The 23,883-nt window shown below is 44.4% G+C and overlaps 1 protein-coding gene and 1 long non-coding RNA gene across 7 annotated transcripts in view; one reads left to right on the top strand and one right to left on the bottom strand.

Moving 5' to 3' along the window:
• Nucleotides 1-5,651: 5,651 nt before the first annotated feature.
• LOC101993971 (glutathione S-transferase A2-like) overlaps nucleotides 5,652-23,883 on the bottom strand; it is a 50,158-nt gene continuing 31,926 nt past the window's right edge. For 3 of the 6 annotated variants that reach the window (XM_013346386.2, XM_005347589.2, XM_026779510.1), the window contains exons 2-7: nucleotides 18,911-19,016; nucleotides 15,330-15,381; nucleotides 10,837-10,969; nucleotides 8,785-8,926; nucleotides 6,671-6,802; nucleotides 5,652-5,885 (exon numbers count right to left, since the gene is read on the bottom strand). In XM_013346386.2, coding sequence (XP_013201840.1) covers nucleotides 5,754-5,885; nucleotides 6,671-6,802; nucleotides 8,785-8,926; nucleotides 10,837-10,969; nucleotides 15,330-15,381; nucleotides 18,911-18,997 — 678 coding nt within the window. In that variant the 5' untranslated portion in view covers nucleotides 18,998-19,016 and the 3' untranslated portion in view covers nucleotides 5,652-5,753. Of the gene's footprint in view, nucleotides 5,886-6,670; nucleotides 6,803-8,784; nucleotides 8,927-10,836; nucleotides 10,970-15,329; nucleotides 15,384-18,910; nucleotides 19,017-20,108; nucleotides 20,696-21,225; nucleotides 21,365-23,883 lie in introns of those variants that run through there. The other 3 variants (XM_005347590.3, XM_026779509.1, XM_013346387.1) reach the window with 3 other exon arrangements.
• Nucleotides 5,848-9,275, top strand: LOC106143785. Its single transcript, XR_001228925.1, has 3 exons — nucleotides 5,848-5,887; nucleotides 8,176-8,178; nucleotides 9,266-9,275. It is a non-coding gene; the product is annotated as an uncharacterized LOC106143785 (long non-coding RNA).

Below are 23,883 nucleotides of genomic sequence, written 5' to 3' on the forward strand. Positions count from 1 at the left end.
GAGTTGTGGGTTTTCAAAGGAGTGTTTGGTGAGTATGGTAGGAGCCTGTGCCCTTGGAGAATAAGATAGTTGAACATAGTCTGGTAATTGTCATCAAACTACCTGGCACAGTGGGTCCCTGATCCAGCATCTCTTAGAGAGGTAGATAATATGTCAGCCAAGTTTAAGGGGGCCCATAATGTGCCCTTTTCTTGGCATGTGGTGTCCCAGGTCAGACAGAGCCCTACATGGCTGGTTCATCGGCAGAAGCTCCCTTGTCAATACTCACGTGTGGATTCTTGTGTAGTGTTCTAGGGTTCACAGATGGCAAGACAGACTCCCATCTTAACTGGCAGTCTTCCTGGGTTGCTGCTGCTCCTGCTGCTCCTGCTCCTAGCTGAGCATCCTTTTCCCTTCCCAGGTTTGCAACATGAACTAATTCCAGTCTTCCAGGATACCTACAGGGTTTTGATAAAAGTTAAGCCAGACCCAGATATCAAGCTCCTGTACCTTTATGGGTTGAGAGAAGAAAGGGCTTTTACACTGGTTATCATCGTGTCGCTGGCTTGCAAGCTCCGGATGAAACGAAATCGAGGTAAATGAGTTCGTGTGTCCTGGTAGAAGGCATTTTCTTCTCGGATCTGAGGAGGCCACTTTTCCCACTTCTTGTGATCCCTCTAGTTAGTTCCATTGTCTAAAGGACAAGGGCAGAGAGTAGAGTTCTGAGAACCACCAGCCAATCTAACAATCTCTAGGTGTGATCTCTAGAGTAGGACCAGCAAACTGCAGCCATTGAAGGGGATTATGTATTTGATGTAAATGGGGAGATCTTGTTTGTGGTTTTCACGTGTGGAATTGGGTCCCTAGGGAGCTGCTCTCTAGAGGGATGCAATCTGTCAAATCTCTTTGCCTGGCCCATGGCTTAGCTTCACCTGACTGTGCTTCTCAACAGCCAGTCTGAGGCCCAGCAGCGTCAGGGTCACCTGGGCACTGATTAAAAGTCTGAATCCACTCAGGCACCCTCTCCACTACCACAAAACCAGAAACTGGAGAGAGAGACATAGAAGCCTGGGCTTTAACAAGCCTCCCAGAGCACTGGGGAGTGCCCAAGTCCAAACCCACCCTGTAAAATCCCTGTGCCAGCATGGGCCTCAGCAGCTGCTTCCTTTTTAGCCAGAGCCTGGGCCAGAGGCCTGCAAAGTCCTGTGCTGTGGTCCTTGAAGAGATACTTTATTTAAGGTGGAGGATTGTGTGGCATCCATTGTTCAGAAGACATGCTTGGCCATGACTTCAGCACGGGGACAGGAGCCTTGCTCTGGAAAGACCTGCGCCTGGAGACTGGGACGCCAAGCTCCAGATCTGTTTGTGCCATGACAGGTGGGAGGGGTGGGTGTTACCAGTCATCGGGAACTATATTCTGGTTTTATTATGGCAATGTTCCATTTTAAATGAATTTTTCATTAATTTTAATGGTTTTTAATAAATAAAAGGTGCAGCTGGGAAACTGGGCCTGTGTATTTGACTCAAATGGGAAAGAGCTAGCCTGTTTGGTTTTTGGTTTTATTGCTTTCTAATGTTGCATTTTTTGCTTTATTTTTCTTTTGTTTGTTTGGTTTTCAAGACAGGGTTTCTCTGTAGCTCTGGTTGTCCCGGAACTCACTTTGTAGACCAGGTTGGCCTTGAGCTCAGAGATCTGCTTGCCTGTGCCTCTTGAGCACTCGGATTAAAAAGGCTTGTGCAACCACCGCCTGGTTTAATCTTTATCTGGTGAGAGGAAGAGGTAAAAGACACCATTCTATAGTACTCTGGGCTCCTCCTGGACTTTAGGGCTGTGTGTGAGGTTTTCTAGAGGAGTCTTGTGGGCCCCCTCCTGGAGATGAGCTTCTCACCTGGGCCTGCATCCCAGCAGAGTTTCAGGGAGGGAACTGGGGGATGGGAGAAGAGGTGTGGCAGTAGTGGAATTGTAAGGAAACAATCATATCCAGGTTGTGCATCATAGGGCTCACTGCCTGCATCCAAGGGAGCAGGGAAGTTTCAATCTGAGCCTTTGTGAAGCTGACTTAGGCTGAGAGGGAGATTTTGCATGAAGATGCTTGCATGGAATTTACCCATAGTAAGTAGAATAGATCCTTCCAGGTTGAAAATCTAGGAGTAAATTTCATTCTTTCTTTTTCTCCCTCCTTCCCTCCCTCCCTGTCTCTCTCCTTCCTTCCTTCCTTCCTTCCTTCCTTCCTTCCTTTCCTTCTGTCTTTCTTTTTTTCTCTCTTCCTTTCTTTCTGGGGGTGGAGGCTGAGAGCTGTAAGCAAGTAACTTACTTCTGAGAAAATGGCAATGGGATGAGGAGTCTGACAGTGCAGGGGCAAATGAGGAGAACTGACATCTTCAAGCCCCAATGACAGGCAGAGGAGGTAAGAGCCAGAGCCTGGATGGAGGGAGCAGATTGACAAGTGCTGAGAACAGAGGCAAGATGAGTGATTGAGTGAGTGTCCATTGTGTTCAGATGACTCTTGTCATGCCTATGGGGTCTGGAGTTACTGAATGCAGGACTTAGCAGGTCAAATGTAAACAGTGAGGAGGGATTTTATATATAGTTTCACAGTTAAGAAGGCAAAACATACCTTACCTGTAGACTGTATTCTTTATGGTTTTCTGTTTTGACCTCTCTGTAAACTTCTCTGTAACCAGCCGCTTCTGTGCCCCCCATGTCACCTGAGTGCAGGTGCCACTGTCTGGCATTTTATATCTAAGATAGTCTTACTAATTTAAGTTATGTTAAATCTTAAATACATAACACTCTCTTGAATGGTAAAATTTTAATCAGAGTGATGGCTCATTCCCTCAATCCCAGCACCTGGAAGGTAGAGGCCAGGAGACCTTAAATTCTCAGCCAGGCAGGCCTACACAGGATGACCTGCTTTCAAGAGCAAAACAAAGTCATTTTTTGTTTGTTTGTTTTCAGTTCGTTTTGGGTTTTTTTTTTTTTTTTTTGAGACAGAGTTTCTCTGTGTAACCATCTCAGCTGTTCTGGAACTAGCTCTTGTAAACCAGGCTGGAAATCATGGAGATCTGCCTGCATCTGCATCCTGGGTGCAAGGGATTAAAGGCATGCACCACCACTGCCCAGCAATAAGGTACTTTTCTAAAGTAGATAGATATAAATGTATATACAGGCATGTATATGCTGTAATAACAGAGAGAAAAGAGTCTGTGAATTTGAAAGAGAACACGGAGGGTGTGTTCAAGAATTTGGAGGGATCAAGGGAGGGAAAATGATGTAATTAGATTATAATCTCAAAAAAATTAAGCGGCTACTTCTAGTGTTTTTACTAACGTTTAGGAGCTTACTTTGCTGATTTTCTCAATGTCAGAAACAACCTCAATGACATGGCTCCCTGGTCATCTCCTGGGTCCTCAGATAGAGTAGCAGTTGTATAGGACCACATGCCAGTGGGCAGAACAAGGCTCTTACTATCTTGATTTTTCTTATGTTGATCAAAGCTTAGGTCCAATTAGATAGCTGTTGGTGACTGTGAAGATATGAACTTGCCATGCTGCTTGTTGTTTGGGGTCATTGCCATCACAGCGAGGTAGGGTTATTGGTCGCCTTTCTCCCCTGGCAGCCTGCACAGTCCCAGCTGGTGTTATGGAAGCGAGTCCTGGGGGGAGGGGGAGGCCTTCAGGGAAGTCCCAGCTTGAATCCTCCAAGTCCTGTGTCAGATGTGTGTGGTGTCTTTAGCCATGGGCCCTTACCTTCAAGGACAACATAATGGTCTATGTTGTTTGGGGAGTCTCTTACATGCCTCTGGCCAACAACTCAAAGGGGAGTGCCTCATACCTGGTAGTGAGACTTGTAGTAGGTAGTCCGGGACTTTGAGGGAGAACATTATGACCCCAAGTGCATAACTCCATTGAAAAAATATAGTTCCACAAATACCCTATCTGTTGTCTTAGGTTTCTGTTGCTGTGATAAACACCATGGTCCTAAGAAACTTGGGAAGGAAAGGGTTTACTTCATCCTACAGCTTGTAGTCCATCTCCCAGGGAAGTCAGGATAGGAACTCAAGGCAGGAGCCTAGAGGCAGGACTGAAGCAGAGGCCATGGAGAATTGCTGGTTATGGGCTGACTCCTGCAGGCTTCTTCAGTGTGCTCTCTTATATACCCAGAACCACCTTCCCATGGGTGCCACCACTTACAATGGGCTGCGCCATTTTACATCAATTACTAATTAGGAAAACGTTCCACAGGTGAGCCTACAAGCCATATCTTCTCAGTTGAGGTTCCCTCTTCCTACATAACTCTAGTTTTGTCAAGCTGACATAAAACTAGCGAGCACACTCGTGTAATTTTAGGTAAATATAAAATAACATAATTCCTTATGATGTTTTCACATAATTTAATGATTTGTTCTTTTCCCTCCCATTCTAGAGGATCCGGTGTGCTCTTCGATACACAGATAGCTCAAAGGCCACCAGGCTGTTAACCACATTGTTTCCCAGCCTCCTGGGTGGGAAGCAGGTAATGCATCCCTCTCTTTGAAGAGACAAGCCACTGTGTTTAGCATTCCTGGTTCCCTAGAGCTTATCTGGGAGCACAAGGGCTCTGTGCCTCCCACAGCTGGGGAGGGTCTGACGTGTGTGCAGATGTGCATGCTGGCCTGAGCTGGAGGTTGATGGCAGTGGAAGTGGAACTCACCAGAATATACCAGGGCAGTGGTGTGGAGCCCAGGCTAGACCTGAGGAAGGGGAGGTATGCAGAGAGGAGGATTAGAAGGACCCACAAGGCTAGACCTCAATAGAAGATGTTCAGGACAGGACTGGGCCTGGATATTTGATATTGCATGGAAAGGGTGAAGTCAGGGGTTCCAGTGAGGACAAGGACAGAATGTTCTTCTGCATTTTTTGAGAGACGGCACCACTATTCTGTAGTTCTGAGTGTTCTAGAACTCACTATGCAGACCAGATTGGCCTCAAACTCACATAGATCCATGTAGCTCTGCCTCCCAAGTGCTGGAATTAAAGTCATGTGTCACCACACCAGGTTAAAGATAGAAAAACATTTTAAAGATAGTTTCTGTTAACTTTTGCTTAATGTGTATTTTCCTCTTTTATTATTACTATTAAATTATTTTCAATATTTATTTTGTGTGTTGAGGTGTTTTGCCTACAGTTATGTATGTGTATCACGGGTGTCCAGTGACCACAGAGGCCAGAGGAGGACATCAGGTTCTCTGGAGCTGGAGTGACAGATGCTGAACCCTAACCTGGGTCCTCTGCAAGAGCAACATGGCTTATCACCTCTGAGCCAGCTCTCCAGATTGTCTCTCACTATTTTAAATTTTATATTTTGTCTTCTCTTTCCTTCATTAATTTTTCTTTTTATAAAAAAATCTTTCACTACCTACCTAATACCTGCCTATCAAACCTGCAATCTTTAAATTTTTTTTCCATTTTTCTTTTTATCTTCTCCACTTGTAAACTAATTTTACTTTTAAAGTTTTTGGTTTATTCTACATTGATGTTAGTTACTCCTTTTTTTTTGCTAGTGTATTTTTATTTAGCTTTTTTCTGTTTTCACAAGTTTTGCTTTTATTTGTAGTGATGATTACTTGCTGAACTCTTCAAATGTGATGCACATAATCCCAGGTCAATAATTTGAACACACAAGACACATATAGCATTTGTTCCTCCTTATTATATCTCACAATAGCCAGGATCCACACTTGCTCCTCATTTTTGCAAAACATCGAAGACTGGTGTCTGTGGCCTCTACCAATTCAACTTGGCTGAATCTTAAAAATCTTCTTTGCCTTTTCAATGATTTTCTCATCATAGGGAGGCTTTCTCTGGCTGCCAGGCTGCAGGAACTTCTTCACATTGGGCAGGCTGCTGATTCTGCTCTTCAGGGCCTGTAATCCAGAACACACAGCCTGAGAGTCAGAACCGCTCATGTGCACAGTGTAAAACATCTGAGCCTCTTTCAGCACACGACCTTGAAACAGGCCCAGAATAGACTTGAGAAGAATGAAAAATCCATGAGCTAGAAATCATAGCTCAGCATAATTTCCTTAAAACCTCCTTTGACATCCAACTGCCTTCTCTTCAGGCCCCTGAACACAGCCTGTGCAGAGTGTGGTGCAGAGCACTGAGCACTGTGTCTCTCGGGTGTAAAGCAGAGATACCAAAGAAAGTGAAGACGTGAAAAACTGAGTAGGAAATGGAAACAAAAATTTCCAAGTCTGACCAGGAGCAACTCACAGTTAGTTTTCACACTGTAGATTAGGATGGGGTCACTGGGGGAAGGGGGAAGACAGCATGGTGGGGACCATGGAGAGAGAAGCACAGTGCTGAGGAGTCAGAGCAGAGGAAGGGGTCAGCATGACAGAGGCCTGCTTAGACACTGAGTGTGCAGAGACAGGCCACATGAGATGGAAGATGAAGGCCACACGCAGCCTGCAGGGAATACGGGTCCACGGAGTGAGCTGTGGGGTCCTGTGTCTTTTTTATGATAAAAGGCAAAATGGTCTTCTTCGGGTTCCAGCCTTAAAACTCAATATGTAAAAAGATTATTTTCATGCATGTTACCAGGATCTAATAGCTCAGTTTGGAGGCCTGAGGTTAGGCACTCAGCAGCCCAGAGGAATATTATATCCTAGGAGGCAAGTATGTGTGGGTGCTTTTCTGCCTCTCTTACCTTCAGCAGAGGGAATGGGTCCAGAATGCTGGAGTCAAGCTCTTCAACATAGAGGAGAACTTCCAGCAGGTGAATGTCCACCCTGGTCAGCCTGTTGCCAACAAGGTAGTCTTGTCCATGGCTCTTCAAGACCTGCCAAATTAAAGGAGACAGATTATGAGCATATAGGGTTGAGCTATGGCTACTACTTCTTCCCAAGTCTCCCAGTGGAGTCTCTGACTCTTGCTGACAGGTATAGAACTGCAGACACAGGCCAATGATGCAAGAGGCAGCATCAGAAGTCAGGCACGTGACCTCCTCTCTAAAGCTCAGGTGATCTTTCTCTGTCATTGCACATCCCACAGCCTTCACACCACCACCCTATGTACATTTTCCACGTGGGATAAGGGCTTAGCCCCTTACACATCATGGCTCCTCCCCTTAGTTTGAAATGACAGAGCACCGGAGTTCAGGACATTCCTCTCCCTGTCCTGTCTGTTCAGTCCCGTGGGCAGAGGCCTCATCTGCAGGGAACATCAGTCTCCAGAGAACACCCTGTGTCTGTCCTCTCCTGTGTCTGCTCTCCTCAGTTCTCTGGAATCTGAAATACACCTGGCTGAGCTACAATACATCCTCCCTGTACAGCATCGGCTCTGACTCCCAACCTTCCCTGCGTCATGACTGACGGGGCTGAATTGCTCAGGGGGAACTGAGTCTGAGTTTCAGTATCTTTGTAAGATAGACGAGCATGCCAACACCAAATGGTGCTAATCTTCCTATCTAATTTTGGCTATTTATTTAACATTTATTTCAACATTTCTGGTTGTGAGAAGATTTAATAATAGCACTGTCTCAGATACAGTTTATTACATTTACTTAAATATCCCAGCAATATGAAAATCACAGATAACCTAAAGCACAAGCACTGGCTACAGCATGAGCTACAAGTAGAGAAGAATTAAACTGTTTTGTGGTCACCTTATCACAGTGTAAACGTCTACAGAGAAAAAATATAATGACCACATTCTGAAACAAAGCCAGGCATAGTGGCACACACATTTATTCCAGCACTCAAGATGCTGAGGCAGGTGGATCTCTGGGAGCTTGAGGCCAGTCCACAGAAGAGTTCCAGGAGAGCCAGGACTATATAATACAGAAATCCTGTAGTAAAGAAAAGGAAAAGAAGAAGGAAAGAAAAAAAACCACAATAAACTACAAAAGGAAGCATTAAATGTTCTCAGTAGAGTTTACTGTGTTTCTGAAAATCATGATTTACACACCAGAGATCATTTAAGCGGTGATGGCTGGACATTGTGTCCTGTGAGACAGGGCCTTGTCTCCAGAGGGCTGTGTGGGGACCTGATGGCCCCTAAATCCCCCACTGCTTCCACAGAGCAGAGGCAGCAGTGAGTGAACATTCAGTGAATTATAATGGGGTCAAAGTCGGGTCTCTGAGGAATGTGTAGGATCCCTAATCCTGTAGGATCACACCTTTGTTCTCAGCTTTTACTTGACTGAAGATCCAGTCAGTCTGATGTGTTCTTGATCTACATCCAAAGAGAAGCCCTGACTAAGAGAGACATCACATGTACACTACCTCCCTTCATGTGTGAATGTGCATGGCTCTCCTCCCAAGCCTGTCATCTGTGACCCTAACTCCTGCAGGCCAGTGTTCCTTTACATCTCTTCATCAGCCTCCTCCTCTGCCTGCATCACTGTCCTAGGTCAGGTTCTTCTCTCCGTCTTTGAAGCTCTCTCCTCTTCTCCTGACAGACAGTGGCTCTCTGGGCCCCCTGTGTGATGTGACAGAATATTTTCCCATCTGTGTTTTTCTGCACTTTGCCCTGGAATTGAAGCCCAGTGTGTCTGCAGGATCTATGTCCCTCTCTGGTGTGGCTCAGCCTTCCACAGATCAGATCTGGTTATGGCCTTGAACCCTGTTGAATGTGGACCACTAGCTTGCCGTGACCATGCAGTGCCCCTTCACAGGCCATTTTTATACAGCGTCCTGTGGGCAGGGAGCTGCATAGGGAGGCTCATGGAAGGTCAGTGAGGCAGTACCCTATCCCTCCCAACCTCTGTCTCTTTTTTGTCCTGGGAACGCATTGTCCCCAGAATTCAAACAGCCTACTTACGTTTTCAAAGGCAGGCAGGTACCGACTTTTGGCTTTGTCTTTTGCTAAGGAGATCTTGGCCTCTCTTTGGTCTGGGAAACATGTTACCACTTGCAGCATCATCTCAGTGAGATCTATAATCCCCTCTGTATACATGTCAATCCTGAAAGACAAAATTATCCATGTGGTCGAGGGTTTTCAGGGATTCACTATTTTGATTTTTAATCTAAAAACCTGAGAGATTTACGCTGAAAAGTGGTTGCAAACTTACTCACCTGTAGTGGCAAATAACACAGATAGGAACTTTGTCCCTAGAACATCCTTTTCAACAAAATACATGTTCAGAGTTTTTGTTGCACACACATGACCCATCCAAAGTGCAAAGAGCACCAGTGGCCCATATAGAGACACAGTCATGATAAACTTGGTGACATCCAAAATGATAGCCATCAACCAAGTGGTGGTGGCGCACGCCTTTAATCCCAGCACTTGGGATTCAAAGGCAGGGGGATCTCTGTGAGTTCGTGGCCAGCCTGGTCTACAAGAGCTAGTTCTAGGACAGGCAGCAAAGCTACAGAAAAACCCTGTCTAGAAAACCAAAACAAAACAATCACAAACAAAAGATAATAACTATCAACTCTATAGCAGGCAGGCTTTCTCTGTCTCTCTGTCTCTGTCTGTGTGTGGCTGTGTCTCTGTCTTGACTGTTTCTGTTTCTTTCTGTCGGTCTCTCCTCCGGCCCCCACCTCTACCTGTCCCTCTCTGTCTCCACGCTGTGGTTTTCTCATCTTTCCTTCTGCTGCATGGCCCAGTCATTCTAGGTCAGAGTTAGAAGTTTTCCACTTGTTTCTCACGAAGAACATCTGGATGACCTCCACACACTGCTGCTCGATTCTGGCCTTTCTGACATTTGTCAATGTGCCTATTTCTTCATTCATTCCAGCCACAGCACCCACAGACACATGCATCCCTTGTTCTAAATTGTATTTCACATGGTGATTTTGGCAGAGTTTCACTGTCACACTTCCAGGCACTTCTGGTGTTGGCCCCGCAAAGGTAGTATTCTGTGTTCCAATGCATCTTAGACTGCTGACACCCTCCAATGTTAGCAGAGTCTGATCCTCACTCCCTTCAGACCCCAATCCTGCCACTGTGGCAGCTGCTGCAGGAGGACTCATCTGCTTCCTCCTTATCTAGGGGGAACTCGAGAATATTTCATATAACATGAGCCAGGAACATCATAAAATGTTCATGTTTTACCTTTGCTGTGCTTCCCTCACCCCTTCATGTATGTTCATGGCTAAAATCATATGCTGTGCTCCTCTTTCATCTTTTATTGAATATCATGGCTGATCTACCATGAGAAAATTATAAATAATGCTGCTACAAGTATTTCTATACAAGCGCTGTTACAACTGAGTCTCTGTTTCCCATGGACAAATGTGTCCTGCAGTATAGATCATGACTAGCACCACCTTTAGCTCCTGAACAATTGCAATACTCATACACAGTGGTTTATGAGTGAAGGATTTTGTTAAGCAGAGTGGGTCCCAGCATGGGTGGTACAGTCCATAGAACTGCGTTAGTGCTGAGCTAAATGATTCAGGTTATCTTGGTCCTTAGGAACCAATCTCTCTAAGCTTCATTGAGTTGACCAGTAGAACTAGCTGAGAATTCAGATGCTTGCTCTGCACTGTTCCTACTCCTGGGACTCACCCTTCCTTCCCTAGGACTCCTCCTCCAGCCTCAAGCCCTGCGACCTTAGCCCAAAGCTGTTGGCTGAGGTCCAGCACCGAAGCCTTGGGCACCTGGAGTCATGGCTTCCCCATGCTCAGACCCTTGGCCACTGTGTTTGCAGCTCTGTCCCTGTGCTGTGCAGACAACATCATCCTTGGCTGTAGCCACACTCGCCTGCATCCGCCCATGTGCCCTTCCCCCTCCTCCATGGACTCTTCCATACTTGGCCTAAGTGAAATAACCAGCCTGCTCCTAGACATAAACCCTGCCACCCTGTTGCTCATTCAAATCCTTCCTTTGTTTCCCCTTGGAGTAATAACAGGAAATATACCGTACAGGGCTCTCTCCTTCGTGTCCTTCCCATAGAGGTCATATTTGGTGGCGATGTAGTTGAGAATGGCTCTGCTCTGTACCAGCGTCATCCCATCAATCTCCACCATGGGCAGCTGTTGAAACATCAAACGCCCATCTGTGAAAGAAGAAAGGAAAAGGTCTCTGAGGTGTTCTAGGCTCACTTCTCAGGAGCAGAAAAGTTGTATTGAAGTGTCTGATCATGCAGAGGAAAGATAAATGATTGGCTCTCAGACTTTCAAGCTGAACCCCACTTACTTTTAGCTTCTGTTTCCTCTCTGTCTCCCCCATCTTCTTTTGGCTTTTGATCTTCTCAAATCCATCTTTATTTCCTATCCAGACACATATTATATTTCTAGTGCATGTTTTCATGTCAGTTCATGTCCCTAGATACATATGGAAGATGAGGAGGGACAGCAGAGGGCCACCATGAAAGCAGAACTAGTATGTTTGACAATCTCATCATCTTCATGAAATTAAGGTGATGTGTGACATTTTCTTATGCAGTGAGCCACCATGAGTTCCTCAGCCTGTTCTTATGAGGTGATAGTGATTCATCAGTAGCTATGATGAAAACACTCAAGACAATCATCCCAGATGTTTTTCCTCCTGTGATTTCATCAATGGCCATGTACCTGTGTGGTTATTGACCTTGTGGGTCTGATATTAGTCAGTGAGAAGTTTGAATGAAATTGCTCACTCTGCTGCAGAAAGAGTGAGAAAACATTTATTCCCAAGTCCCCTGACAAATTCTTGTAGAAATTTGCATCCCACTTTTATCACTGTCTCCATTTTCAGACCCTTCAAGGAGCCCCACCACCTCCATCACATCCCTCTGCTGTTCCTGACTGTTCCCACCCATCACCTACCAACATCACCTTCTGGTAATATTGGAGGAAGCTGCTTATTGATTCCCAGCCATTCAGTCCCGAAATAATCACACAGAAACTGTATTAATTAAATCACTGCTTCACCCATTTTCTCTAGCTTCCTATTGGCTAACTCTTACATATTAATTTAACCTGTCCCTATTAATCTGTGCATCACCATGAGGTTGTGGCCTACCAGCGAATTTTCAGCACATCTGTCTCTGGCGGGGCTCCATTGCTTCTCTCTAACTCCCCCTCCTTTCTCCCAGCATTCCATTTAGTTTCCCCCACCTAGCTCTGTTCCCTTATAGCTCCGCTATAGGCCCAAAGCAGTTCTTTCTTTACCAATGATATTCACGGCATACAGAGGAGAATTCCACATCATCTCCCCTTTCCTGTTTAAATGCGATGGAAGGTTTTAACTTTAACATAGTAAAATTACATATAACAAAACAGTTATCAAGCAAGAATTACAGTTACAATATTTATATCTACGTTCTCTTTTATACTAACTAAGGAAAACGGTAATTATCAATTCTTCAACTCCATCAAAGACTCCAGATAAGTATAATATTACCTAAGCACATTGTAAACAAGTTCCAAAACTCTAGAATTGACAGAGACATCCCACTTCCTAGATAGTGACCCAAAGTTGTTTTGTACAATTGGGGCATCCATCTTCAGCCTACAGGCCCATAGTATCCAGCAGACTTTTCCAGGAAGCAGGAATTTCAAAGACAGTCTGCCTATATTGGCAATTTGTCAGTCACTTTCTTTTGTGCCCTGCAGAATGTCTTGCAGACTCTTTCATGAAGCAGTAACCCTGAAGGACCATCTCACCTTTAGGTATGTTTAGCAGTCATTTCTCTGTGGATACTGCATGTCCAGTTCATCAAGCAGTCCAGGCAAGAGCAGTTTCTCGCCCAAATGGCTAACCAGCTCCATAAGGAGCCTCTTCAAGAGGCCATCTTTCTCTTGAAGTAGACTGGTATTGCCAGGAGCACATGTGTCTCATTGTCATAAAAAGTCCTAAGTTCTTAAAGCACTTGAAATGCCATATTCTGTAGCCTTTCAAAGATGTGAAAGATCCCTATCCACCCGAAATACATCTCTGTACATCTAGAACATCTAACATGACTACAAGCTTGACTATTATAGATGACTCTCTATTTAATTGTACATTCTGTTTTTAAATGCGCTACACAAACACAATACCTTAGTCAAGAACAGAAATACATATACACAGCATAACAAAATTAACCTTAAAGTTATATCAATAAACCAAGATCCATAGCAATGTAAAATATCCAACTCTATAGCATATCCCCCTTTAAATATAAACAAACATTTATAAACAATATTTGAGAATATGGGTCTAGTTGTCCAGACTACTTCCTGCTGATTGGGGCACTATTGGTCAGGTCTTTCATGGTGTATCCTGTGTGCTAGGTTCATCTCAGTCAGCAGTTGGGCAAAGTAATTTTTTGAGGGGTGTCCAAGATAACACCTGGAAGCAATCTACAGATTCTCATCCTCTGTGGAAACAAAAGAAGAACCTCTTTTCCAAAGTAACATATCCTTAGACCCAAATTCTGAAGCCAAGATACCTTTATAATATACATGCTGGTTTAGCTTAGCAGCCCATACAATGAAATGTCTCTCTGTACTTGGCTCCTTCATAGTCAAAAAAATTAAAGAAAACACAATAATATACATAATCCATACTCTTTGTGAATTTTCCATCTTTATATGGCTTATTTTTCTTTATTCCTTTTAATCTATGACTGACTATTTTCTGCTTCTTTAAAGACTTTACTTTTTTAAACCATTTATTTCATTTTTATAACTCTCTATACTCTTTTTCTTCTCTGTTTCAAGCCTACATATATTTTTTATACACTGTGGCTCATTTAGAGGTCTTTTATGTCTGAATATGTCCTATTGTGTATCTGTAATTCTTTACTGTCCAGGAGCACTTCTTAAAATGCTAAGCCCTTCTTATGAACTTAAACATTACTTATGAATTACTAGAGGAAATATGGCCCTGCCTGCTTGCTCTACCCAGTTCAGCATGACCAAGCTATTTGCTGCCTCTGAGAGCCATGCACAGTGCCCCATTTTTAGGCACATAGCCAGTCTATGTTGCCATTAAGCAAGTTGTAGCACTCTGCTCACAGACACCACTCAAATGCTCTGTAGATGGACCTTGTCAGAGTTCATGCTGGCAGCACGGTCCAGAAAGCTGCAAGTTTTTTTTTTTCAAAGAAGCTGCGCAGTTTTTACTGTGTCCTGCAGTGCCTTGCTCACTATAAGCCCATCTAGAAAAAAAAATTTGTGGCTACCAAAAGCCATGCTTAACTCTGTTCTTTTGTGTCTAGAATTCCTTTTTAAGCTTTCTTAGGTTCTTAAGTGAATTTTAGGCACACACCTTTAATCCCAACAGTTGGGAGGCAGAGGCAGGCAGACCTCTGTGAGTTCAAAGACAACCTGATCTACAGAGTGAATTCCAGGACAGTCAAAGATACACAGAGAAACCCTGTCTCAAAAAGCCAAAAATTAAAAATAAAAATAAAAGAAATAGAGGTTAAAATAAAGCCATGTAAAGATTAAAAATACACAGAGAGTCTGGACACTGCATGTTATTGTGTTGTCTTTAAATTGTTTGATGGCTGAGGAAGGAATAACAGCTGCTAAAAGACATCTGTTTATAAATGCTGCTGAATTAATCCAAGATATTTTGAAAATACCTTGAGTTAAAAATTGAAGTCAAAAGATATGTTACTTTGGAGAAGAGGTTTTGCTTTTGTTTCTACAGGAAATGAGGGACTGTGGATTCATTCTGCATTAAGAAATATTAGGTTGGACCAGGGAAGACCACCTGAGAAATCTCTGATAGGAGGAACGGCCCAGATGTCTGAGTTCAACATCCAGAACAGTTCAAAGACTGCTGCCTGAGATATTCAAGCCTCACAGGATACTCCAGTCAGGACTTAATCATAATTTTAAATTTTGTTTAGGTCCCCATAAGATTATCAGTGCCCCCAATCAGCAGGAGGTATCCTAAAAAACTATGCCCACATTCCCAAAAAATGGATTATGTAGGTTTACCTTTGTTTAGAATGTTGATTACAAGTTGTTGTGGATAATGGTCAGGAGAAAAGCTAAACAAAGGAGATTTGATTTAGAGTTCTTGTTTATAAATAGGGGGGAGTGTTGTGGGACAATGGTCTGTACCCTGTCACTTGTATTTTAAATAAATGCTGGTTGGCCAGTAGCCAGGCAGGAAGTAGAGGCGGGGCAATGAGAATTCTGGGAAGAGGACTCAGTCTGCAGTTGTCATCCAGACACAGAGCAAGCATGATGTCACAGCCTTGCTGAAAAGGTACCAAGCCCTGTTGCTAACAGAGACAAGAATTATGGGCTAATATAAGTTAAAAGAGTTAGTAAGAAGCCTGAGATAATAGGCAAATCAGTTTATAAGTAATGTAGGCCTCTGTGTGTTTATTTGGGACTAAATGGATGTGGGACCTGGTGGGAGAGAAACATCAGTCAACATGGTAAACCATCTAGTAGGTACCACATGGAGAACATACAGATACTTGGTGTTACCTTTTATTAATTTTTCCAAATCTTCTGAAGTTTCCATTAACTTTTCTTCAAACTGGAAGCAGAAAAAGTAAAGGCATTCTCGTTAACCCATTCTGTATGACTGGAGACTTTTGAACTTGAACAATCTATGTCTGGTAGAACATTCTGTGTCACTGGAGATCTTTGAGTTTGAGCTGACTGTGTCTGGTAGTACATTCACAGAAGATAAAACATACAGTAGATACAAAGGAGACTGATCATGGTCACTTGGAATTTAGATTAGATCCATCAACAAAAGGGTGTTGATCACAACAAAGGTACTCAATCTTGTAGCGTTCCCCCACCCTGACCTCACCATCTATGCATAGGCCCTAAGAAAAGACTGATCTATGCAGGGCAGAGGTGACCCATGCCTTTAATCTTAGCACTCAGGAAGCAAAAGCAGGCATGTCTCTCTGAGTTTGAGGCTAGCCTCATCTACAGAGTAAATTCCAGGACAGGCTCCAGAGATCCATTAACAGGATACAGAGAAACCCTGTCTCCAAAAGTGAACAAACAAACAAACAAACAAACAAAAAAGAGTGATCTCACTGGAGAACCAGCATTAGAAAGTTGACTTTGAGATTTTGGGCTCTCAGGAAAGCCTGTTAAGTCCAATGAGAATAGAATAGAACTTTCTGTGTCGCATTTCATGGTGCATGGTATGGGCCCATGATTACCTGGGTTTCTTTTCTTCAGGATTTAGTTTTACTAATTTTAATTGTGTGCGTGTCTTTGTGGATGTGTGTCTTGTGTCTATGTATGGTCTTTTACATGTAAATAGAGATTCAGTTGGAGATGGAGTGATGAGCAGTTATTAGCTTCAGATGTGGGTGCTGGGAACAATAGATTGTGTACTGTGGAGGCCCTAAAATCTGGGCCCATTTCCACCTTGTCTGACAGTCAGAGAGTTGGAGGTTGCTCAAATGATCAACAAGTATAATTGCATGTCCGAAGGCACGATGTGATTGCTTGATTCTTTTGACATTGATATAGCTCCATTCAATCATGACAGGTACTTCTGCTCTTTCTTTTGTAACTATGAGGTCACCTGGGGAGGGGCGGCCTTCAGGGTACATGATCTAGGGCAGTTTTGCTACCTAGACGTCAGAATGCTAATGACCAGATGTCTCAGAGTGTTAAAGTGACTGACTGACTGAGTTGTCCTTTGTATCATGTTAATAAAGTCTTTTGATACCTCCCTCCTCCCCCACCCCCATTTACATTGGGTATAAAAGCTATGGAAAAATAAACAGGGGCAAATTTTCAGTAATCACTGGAATACCCAACCACTATTATTCTATGGTTTCTGTATTATTAATTTCTATGCATCTTCATAGTCTTTACTTATATTTCTAAATTCCCGTGCCCCTACCTTGGCAAGAGGTATTTTTGTCGAGGTCGGTCCTTGACAGCCTACATGTGCAATAAGAACTCTAAACGGCCAAGCCATTACTCGAGACCCATATCAAAGGTGCTTACATCCTAGGGTCACTGCAGCATTCTTAAAATACTGGTTTTATGGATGAGTTTTACATGTTTTTGAATGAGGGTACACATACCCAGTGACAATCCACGATGGCCTTTTATATGGGTTCCTGGGATCCAAACACATGTGGTTTAATCTTTAGCAACCTAACCATCTCTCCAGTTGTCTAGAGTACTTTAAACCACTCTTTTCCTTTCACAGTTTAAAAAGTTTAAAGAAATTTCTCAATCACGGAAGGTAGAAAATAAGCTTCAACCCTGCGTGGTGAGACAGTTTGCTGACGATCCCATAACCCCACAGATTGGACTGACATACAATGAAATGATGTCAACAGCTTGCACAGCATGCAGAGAGGTGCAGGGAGTGGTGACCGTCATCACAGATGTGGCTGAACTGTGATAGGCTTGGTGAGTGTGAGGGGGATGATGACAATGGCAGCCTGTGGGCACACGGAGCTGGAAGGTCCCAGCCAGGGTCTCTAGCGGCCTCTGCCCACTGCCTTCTCAGTCACTAAGGACACGGAAGAGGAAGGCTTGTACAGACGCCCCACCCCCCTCCTCGTGATCTGAATCAACAGTCCAGTGGCTTAGAACATCCCCTGAGCCACAGAGCTGGCATACACACACTGGCACCCAGCTATTCATGTATTTAAAGAATCCTCCTGGGCTGGCACTAGCGTGTCTCAGTTCTTATGCCCTCCTTCATTCAGAAAGGATCAGCTGAAGCCCTGTTCCTTTAGGAATGGAGGTGGATTCCACAGCTGAGGGAAACACGTTGCTATGACACCGAGGGAGGACACCAAAGCCACCTTCACAGGACACCACTTCATCCTTTAACCTTCCCATTCTGCCCCTGTTTGAGGAGGGCAGGGTCTCAGTAGCTTCCAGTACTTCCTGTCAGGAAATACCAACAGCTGAGCTCCCCTGGAGGGAGCTGGGAACTGTTTTTCCCAGTGACACCTCTAGAGGGCAGCACTAACATCTACCAGAATTTTCTTCCCTAGAGGTGGAAAGAAAAGTATTTAAGCTCAGAATGTTGCTTCCACACTCACTTGGACCACTCTCTCGCTTCTCCTGAAAGCTCACAGATGTGGGGCCACCTGAAGATGGCACCTCTGCTTTACATCCTACCTATGTCCTCCCGACCAGCCCTGCACCTGGCATTTGAAAGTCTCTACAAACTGATTACTGAGTGTGCTGGACTGTGGCAGGCGGTGTGTTTCTGTCTTCTGTGTCAGGGCTCCCATTTGTCCTGATTATCTTTAACTTAACTCTACTGAACATCTCTTCTATAATTTACCCCTTTTTGTAGTTTTTATATTATAGGAGTGCAGACCAGAGGCGTGGGCACTCTCTGAGGCTAGAGCAACGGGCAGTTGTGAGCAGCCTGTGTGGGTCCTCTGCAAGGACACCATGGGGATTTGACCACTGAGCCATCACTTCAGTCTCCTGTCCCCTTGAAACCATTTTTATCATGGAAATTTCTGGTTCTACTCTGTAAAACTACACACAAGATGCAAAGATCCTCCACCCATCAATCACCAGCTCCAATAGCCCCCAGCTAATGTCCACCGGATTCATCACTGTGCCCATCTTCTCTGTGACTCTGACCTTAATGTCAGAAACATCCGAGGTGTCACATGTCCCTATCACAAATTCACAGTAGTGAATCTCCAAGTGTAAATACTCTTTTTAAAAGAATGCTGTCACACCTCATATCAAAATATCATGTCATGACCTAAAATAATCAATTAATATTGCCTAATTATCAGTATTTAAGTTTCTAATTCTGTATGACTCATTATATTACTTGATACAACTCAAATAGTTAATTAATCCAATGAATAATTACTGATATATTTTTCTCCTTAAAACAGTTTTTAAGTGAATGAGGTTATGGTATAAAGCACAGTAAAGTTATCATTTACATAAATCAGTTCATCTCCTTCTCAGGACATCAAGATTACCATTGAATTTCATTCTATGTACAGTTTTTCCGGTGTGGAGCATCTCAGCTTAGGGAAGTATTTAGACTTATCTTAGGTCCTGGCACAGAAGAGCAATGCACAACCTACCTCCACCCCTGCTGCAGCCAGGAGCCACCTGATGCACTCCATTTTGCCACGGCCAATGTAATAGTAAAGCACGGGCTTCCCAGCCATGGCTGCAGCTGTGGTTTCACTGTGAATGGAAAAGCAAAGAGATCAATCCTGGGAGACTGCGCTCTGGGATATAGTCAGTAACACAGCACTAGGGAAGGGCCGTCTGCCTTCTTTTGCAGGGGCCCAGGAAGGTCTACTGACTAATCTCTCACCCAGAAAGCAGACCATCATGGAGGGGATGAGACAAAGACCCTCCCCAGTCTTTTGGCTCCTGGGTTGCTAAGTTCAGAAGCTTTGATGGCTTCATGTCACCCTGGCTGTGCTAAACCCTTGTTCTCCCCACAGGAGAAGGGCCCATCTCTTGGTTGCAGGTCTGTTTCCCACTGCTAGAATGGATCCTGTTCTATGGTCCAGAAGGCAGTAGTTGATGCATCAACTTCATATCACAGGGAGTCACTGCCTTTGGTGCACAGCACATAATGGGCAGTTGCTCATGTGAACTGCATGTAATCACCACAGAGTTTGCTGGTGTGGAGCTGCCCCTGTTTCCAGTCTACAGGAGAGATAGATGTCCTCCTCATGTGAGGAGGAAACCCTGGTGAGTGCAGCTCAGTTCCTGCACAAGGAACCCACATACTGGGTCCTGCTGCTCAGTGGGCTGTAAGTCAACATCATGGGTCATGGGCAGTGTCTTCAACTTGTGATGTGATAGGAAATTTCAGAGTCTGCCTTTTAAAAACACTTTATTTGTGTGTGCGTGCATGCACGAGTGAGTGTATTTGTGTGTATAAGTGTGTGTGTGTGTGTGTGTGTGTGTGAGTGTGTGTAAGTGTGAAATGCCCATGGCTGAAGTGGCTAGGAAGGCTACAAGAAAACATCAGGTCTCCAGGGCCATGGGCTCCTCCCACCAGTTCAGCATCAGCAGGCCTCAGCAACGTTCTAACCCCTCAGACATCAGCCTCCCTGCCCTCAGGGCACAGCTGCTTCTCTTGGGCACCTGGCAGTTTCCTACAGCACTGTATAATGCTCTGTTCTTTTTGTCTTTCTGTTTGCTTTTCTCTGTTTTCTCCGTGAACTCTCCTTTGCCCTGGAATGTCCAATACTGGGACTTCACAGAGACTCTGAAATGCTGAGGCTTTCAGATCCCTCCCCATACTGCAGAACCTCTAACCTCCCGGTTTTAGAGCTGCACACTGTCTCAGAGTCCACTGGTCTTCTCCAGATTAGTGATGAATGCTTTGAACCTTAGCATAGGGTTGGCCGCATAACAGCTGAGCGTCAGAGTTTGGGTTTAGCCTCGTTCCTCTACAGACTCATTTCTTCCTGCCATGTCTTCCTACGGAATTTTAAACTGTTTTCTGGTGTCGCACGCATTTCCTCATACACACAGCTGTGATCACAGAAAAAATACACAAACAACCTTGTCTTTGATGTACGATGCAAGGTTTAGTCTACATTCCTCAGACATTTCATGGTTCAATAGTTCAAGATTCACACTTTTTTTTCATTCTCTTTCTTGGGATTACCATTTAAAAACAGGTTGTGTAGTTTGTAATTAAATAATAAGATAGTAATAAAGTAACAAATCCTAAGTATGAAACCTGCTACCCTCCTATTTACATGGAATCATCAAAGCAATCAGAATCCACAGGACACAAACAAATGTGGTAGAAATCCAAACTGGGGAAGGGCTTTGGGAGGGAGGCCTGGGAGAGATAGGTGAATTCAAGTTCTCAAGTGAGAGGAATCTGCACGTTCTCTGTGAGACTGGAACACAGTTCAAGAGAAGAAAGTTATTGATCTCAGGTTTTATTGAGAGCACAATCCAGGTCTACTCCTCACTGTCCTAAATCCCATGCGTTTAGATTCCCTTGTGTCCTTAAATCCCACTCTTTAGCTCAGTGACACTGGAGGAGGAGGAGAAAGGAAGGGACAGAAGAAGGGAAGAATGAAGACCAGGACAGAGGAACGAGGGAGACATGGCTAAGGAGGAATGGAAGAGGGGATGGATGACAGAAAGAGAGAAGGAAGAGAGGAGGAGCAATAGCTTGCTATTCAACATTCTGTAACAAAATAATTCAGATGAACCAGAATCAAATGCAAGTAAAGTAATGGTACTAAGCAGTGAATATGATAAAAGTATACATATATATATATAAGGTGAAATTGCATAATAAAACCAGCTCCTTTGTACAATTAATGCATGCTAAAGAGAACCTGGAAAAGCTGTTTTCTACTGACACACACACATGGAACTAGTTACAGAGGTTATAAGAGAGAGAACTGACCTAGTGAGAGTCCAGCCTTCCGCTCTGCTCAGCTCCCCAAGTTCTGCTCCAGATGAGTGTGGAAGCTACTTTAGTAAGTTGACCATTCTCATCAAGGGGGTGGGGACCAATAGGGAGCAGCCACTCCCACTGACTCCCACTGACACCCACTGAGTTCAGTATCCAGAGTTTCATGATAGACTGACAAATCACGGAGGGGCTCGCAAGCCACCACCCTCTCAGAAAGAACTGGATCCTTGGGTGTTTTCATTGGTTTAATTCTCCTGTGTCTCTAAGTGACCTCTCATGCGTGCTTCTGGGAACAACCCTAATGAAGCACGTAGCTCAGGACAGAAGAAACACGGGAGGGAGGACTGAGCTAGAAGCATGAATGATGTCACAGAGTCAACCACGGAACCCTCAGCTATGATAAGATGTGACTTACATCTACTGAATTTGGGGGAAAGTTTGTGAATTAGCCTTAAATTACACAATTAACACATTGCCTCATTTCAAGGCTAAGTTGAAGTTCAGGTTACAATGTCCCCTGCTTACTGTATCTGATGAGAATGCTAATGTCCTGCAATAGATTATTTGTCTCAACCTTTGTCCTGTTTTAATCAGGAACTGAAGGGCAGAAATAATTTCACAATTCACACTCAACTTCACCTTGATGGCCATCAACACACTGTCCCAGCATGTTCTGGGTCTCTGTGCATCTGTGCATCCCTGCAGTTCCTGCTGTGGGGAAGCTGTCATGTCACCATTAGCAATGTCATTAGAAGACAATGAGAATTAAGATTATTTCCTGCCAAGTTCAGACTCAGAGCTCTTATCCACAAACAAGGGCATCTGTCACTGACTTTACTCACAGACCCACAAGTTCACTTGGGATTTTAGTTATAATAATTGGTTCATAGATCTCGGGCTATTAATCATTGCATGCTGACTTCAGTGGCTTCAGAGATGCATGTCACTGCCCGAGTCTGCACACCCTCCAGTGTCCAGGGCCGGCCCCTTTGTATCCTGGCGTGCACTGCTAATTTCTCCTCAGCTGTAGAATCCACTCCACTGCTCTACAAACAGCTGGCAAAGCAACAGTGCTGCCCTGCAGGGTGATGCACATGTGCACAGCACAGGGTCTCATGTCCGTGTGTCAGTCAGTTCCAGGGAAGAGTTGTGTCTGATACAGCTCATGAAAGAGTCCATGTCACAAGCAGCGTGCTCATGACAGAGGAAGAAAGAAAACCTGTGGGGAAGGCGAGTGTCCAGGAGAGCACTGTGGAGACTTGCTGGGAAGAACTGGAGATCTCAAGAGCACAGCAAGGGCTGAGTCAGGAGCTCTGCTGAGGGTGCTATTTCCTCTAAAGTGAGTCCATTGTCCCAGCCCTCGGCTGCCTGGCTGTGGTGCCATGTTCCTGGGACCATGTCCTGTTCTCCTAGCCTGTCTGCACTTTAGTCTTTCTGCAGCCCAGGCTCTGCACTCACCATTGCTTCAGCTGGGCCTGCTCCTCTCCATCCACATGCTGGGCTCCCCCATCAGGTCCCTGTCCAGACAGCAAGAAGCCCTGAACAAGGAGCTCTCCCGGGCTTGGTTCTGAGTTCCCAAGGCTGGACAAGTGTGCAGCACACTGGAAAGCCTCTGTGAGTGTGTGAACACCTTTCCTTTAGTGTTTGAAATGTGTCACTGTGTGCATGTATAGAAAGGACTTTCTAGTGGCGCATCATGTCCCACCTCTGAAATAACAAATGTCAAAGTTCTTTGATACAAATCCTAAACTTTATTTCTAATAAAAACGGAACACGTTCTACAAATGCGTCTTTGAAATAACTTTCTCTGGAGAAAAGTGTACAGGGCTGGGAGTGCGGCTTGTAGGTAATATTTGTTCTGGCGTGCTCCCAAGGGCCCGGGCTAGAGCCAACATGGAAAAGAGAAGATCAAAGCATAGCACCCCCAAGTACTCTTTCCCTGTGGGACAGTTATTTGGACACCAACACCCTTGTGTCATTTCTCTCTGAGGCTTTCTCTCTTTGCCTCTTATGCCTTTGTGTAGAGTGTTAGCCAAGTTTTAGAAGCATGTCTTGGGCCTTGGTGACAGTCCAACAATCTAAGGCTTTCTCAGAAGACGTGGATGAAAGCACAAAAGGAACCTAGTTTTGTGACCTTGCTCAGGAGTGGACTTGGCAAGGCCAGCCTGGGGAGGAGACCTGGACCTCAAAGGAGTCTAGATTTTGGTTCCTGGGAACGTGGCTGCTCCTCCTGAAGAGACTTGAGTTTCAGTCCCAAGGCCACTGTGTGCTCCGTCTCTAATTCCCTTGAGAAACCCTGTGTTCCCTTTGTGCACTTTATCGACTAGCCTTCTGCTGACTTTGCCCCATTTTTCCCTGAACAATAGTATAAAAGATGCTGTACTTTTTAATAAACTTCCTTGGCTTAAGACAGCTTGTGTAAGACTTCCCCCATCTAAACTTACCTGTCTCTTTTCCTTCTGATCCCCTCATGCTCTGTCTCAAGAACCCAGTCACTGAAGAATGACCACAGGCTCAGTACAGGGCCTCCTTGTTGTTCTCTGATAAATTGAGTGAACTTATTGTTTTTTTTTGTTTTTTTTTTTTTTTTTTTTTTTTGCAAAAAAAAGCAAATCAATCTTGTTTTTTTTTTTCTCAACATATGATTTC

Source organism: Microtus ochrogaster, chromosome 5 (genome assembly GCF_000317375.1).
Source record: "Microtus ochrogaster isolate Prairie Vole_2 chromosome 5, MicOch1.0, whole genome shotgun sequence".
Lineage (NCBI taxonomy): Eukaryota > Metazoa > Chordata > Mammalia > Rodentia > Cricetidae > Microtus > Microtus ochrogaster.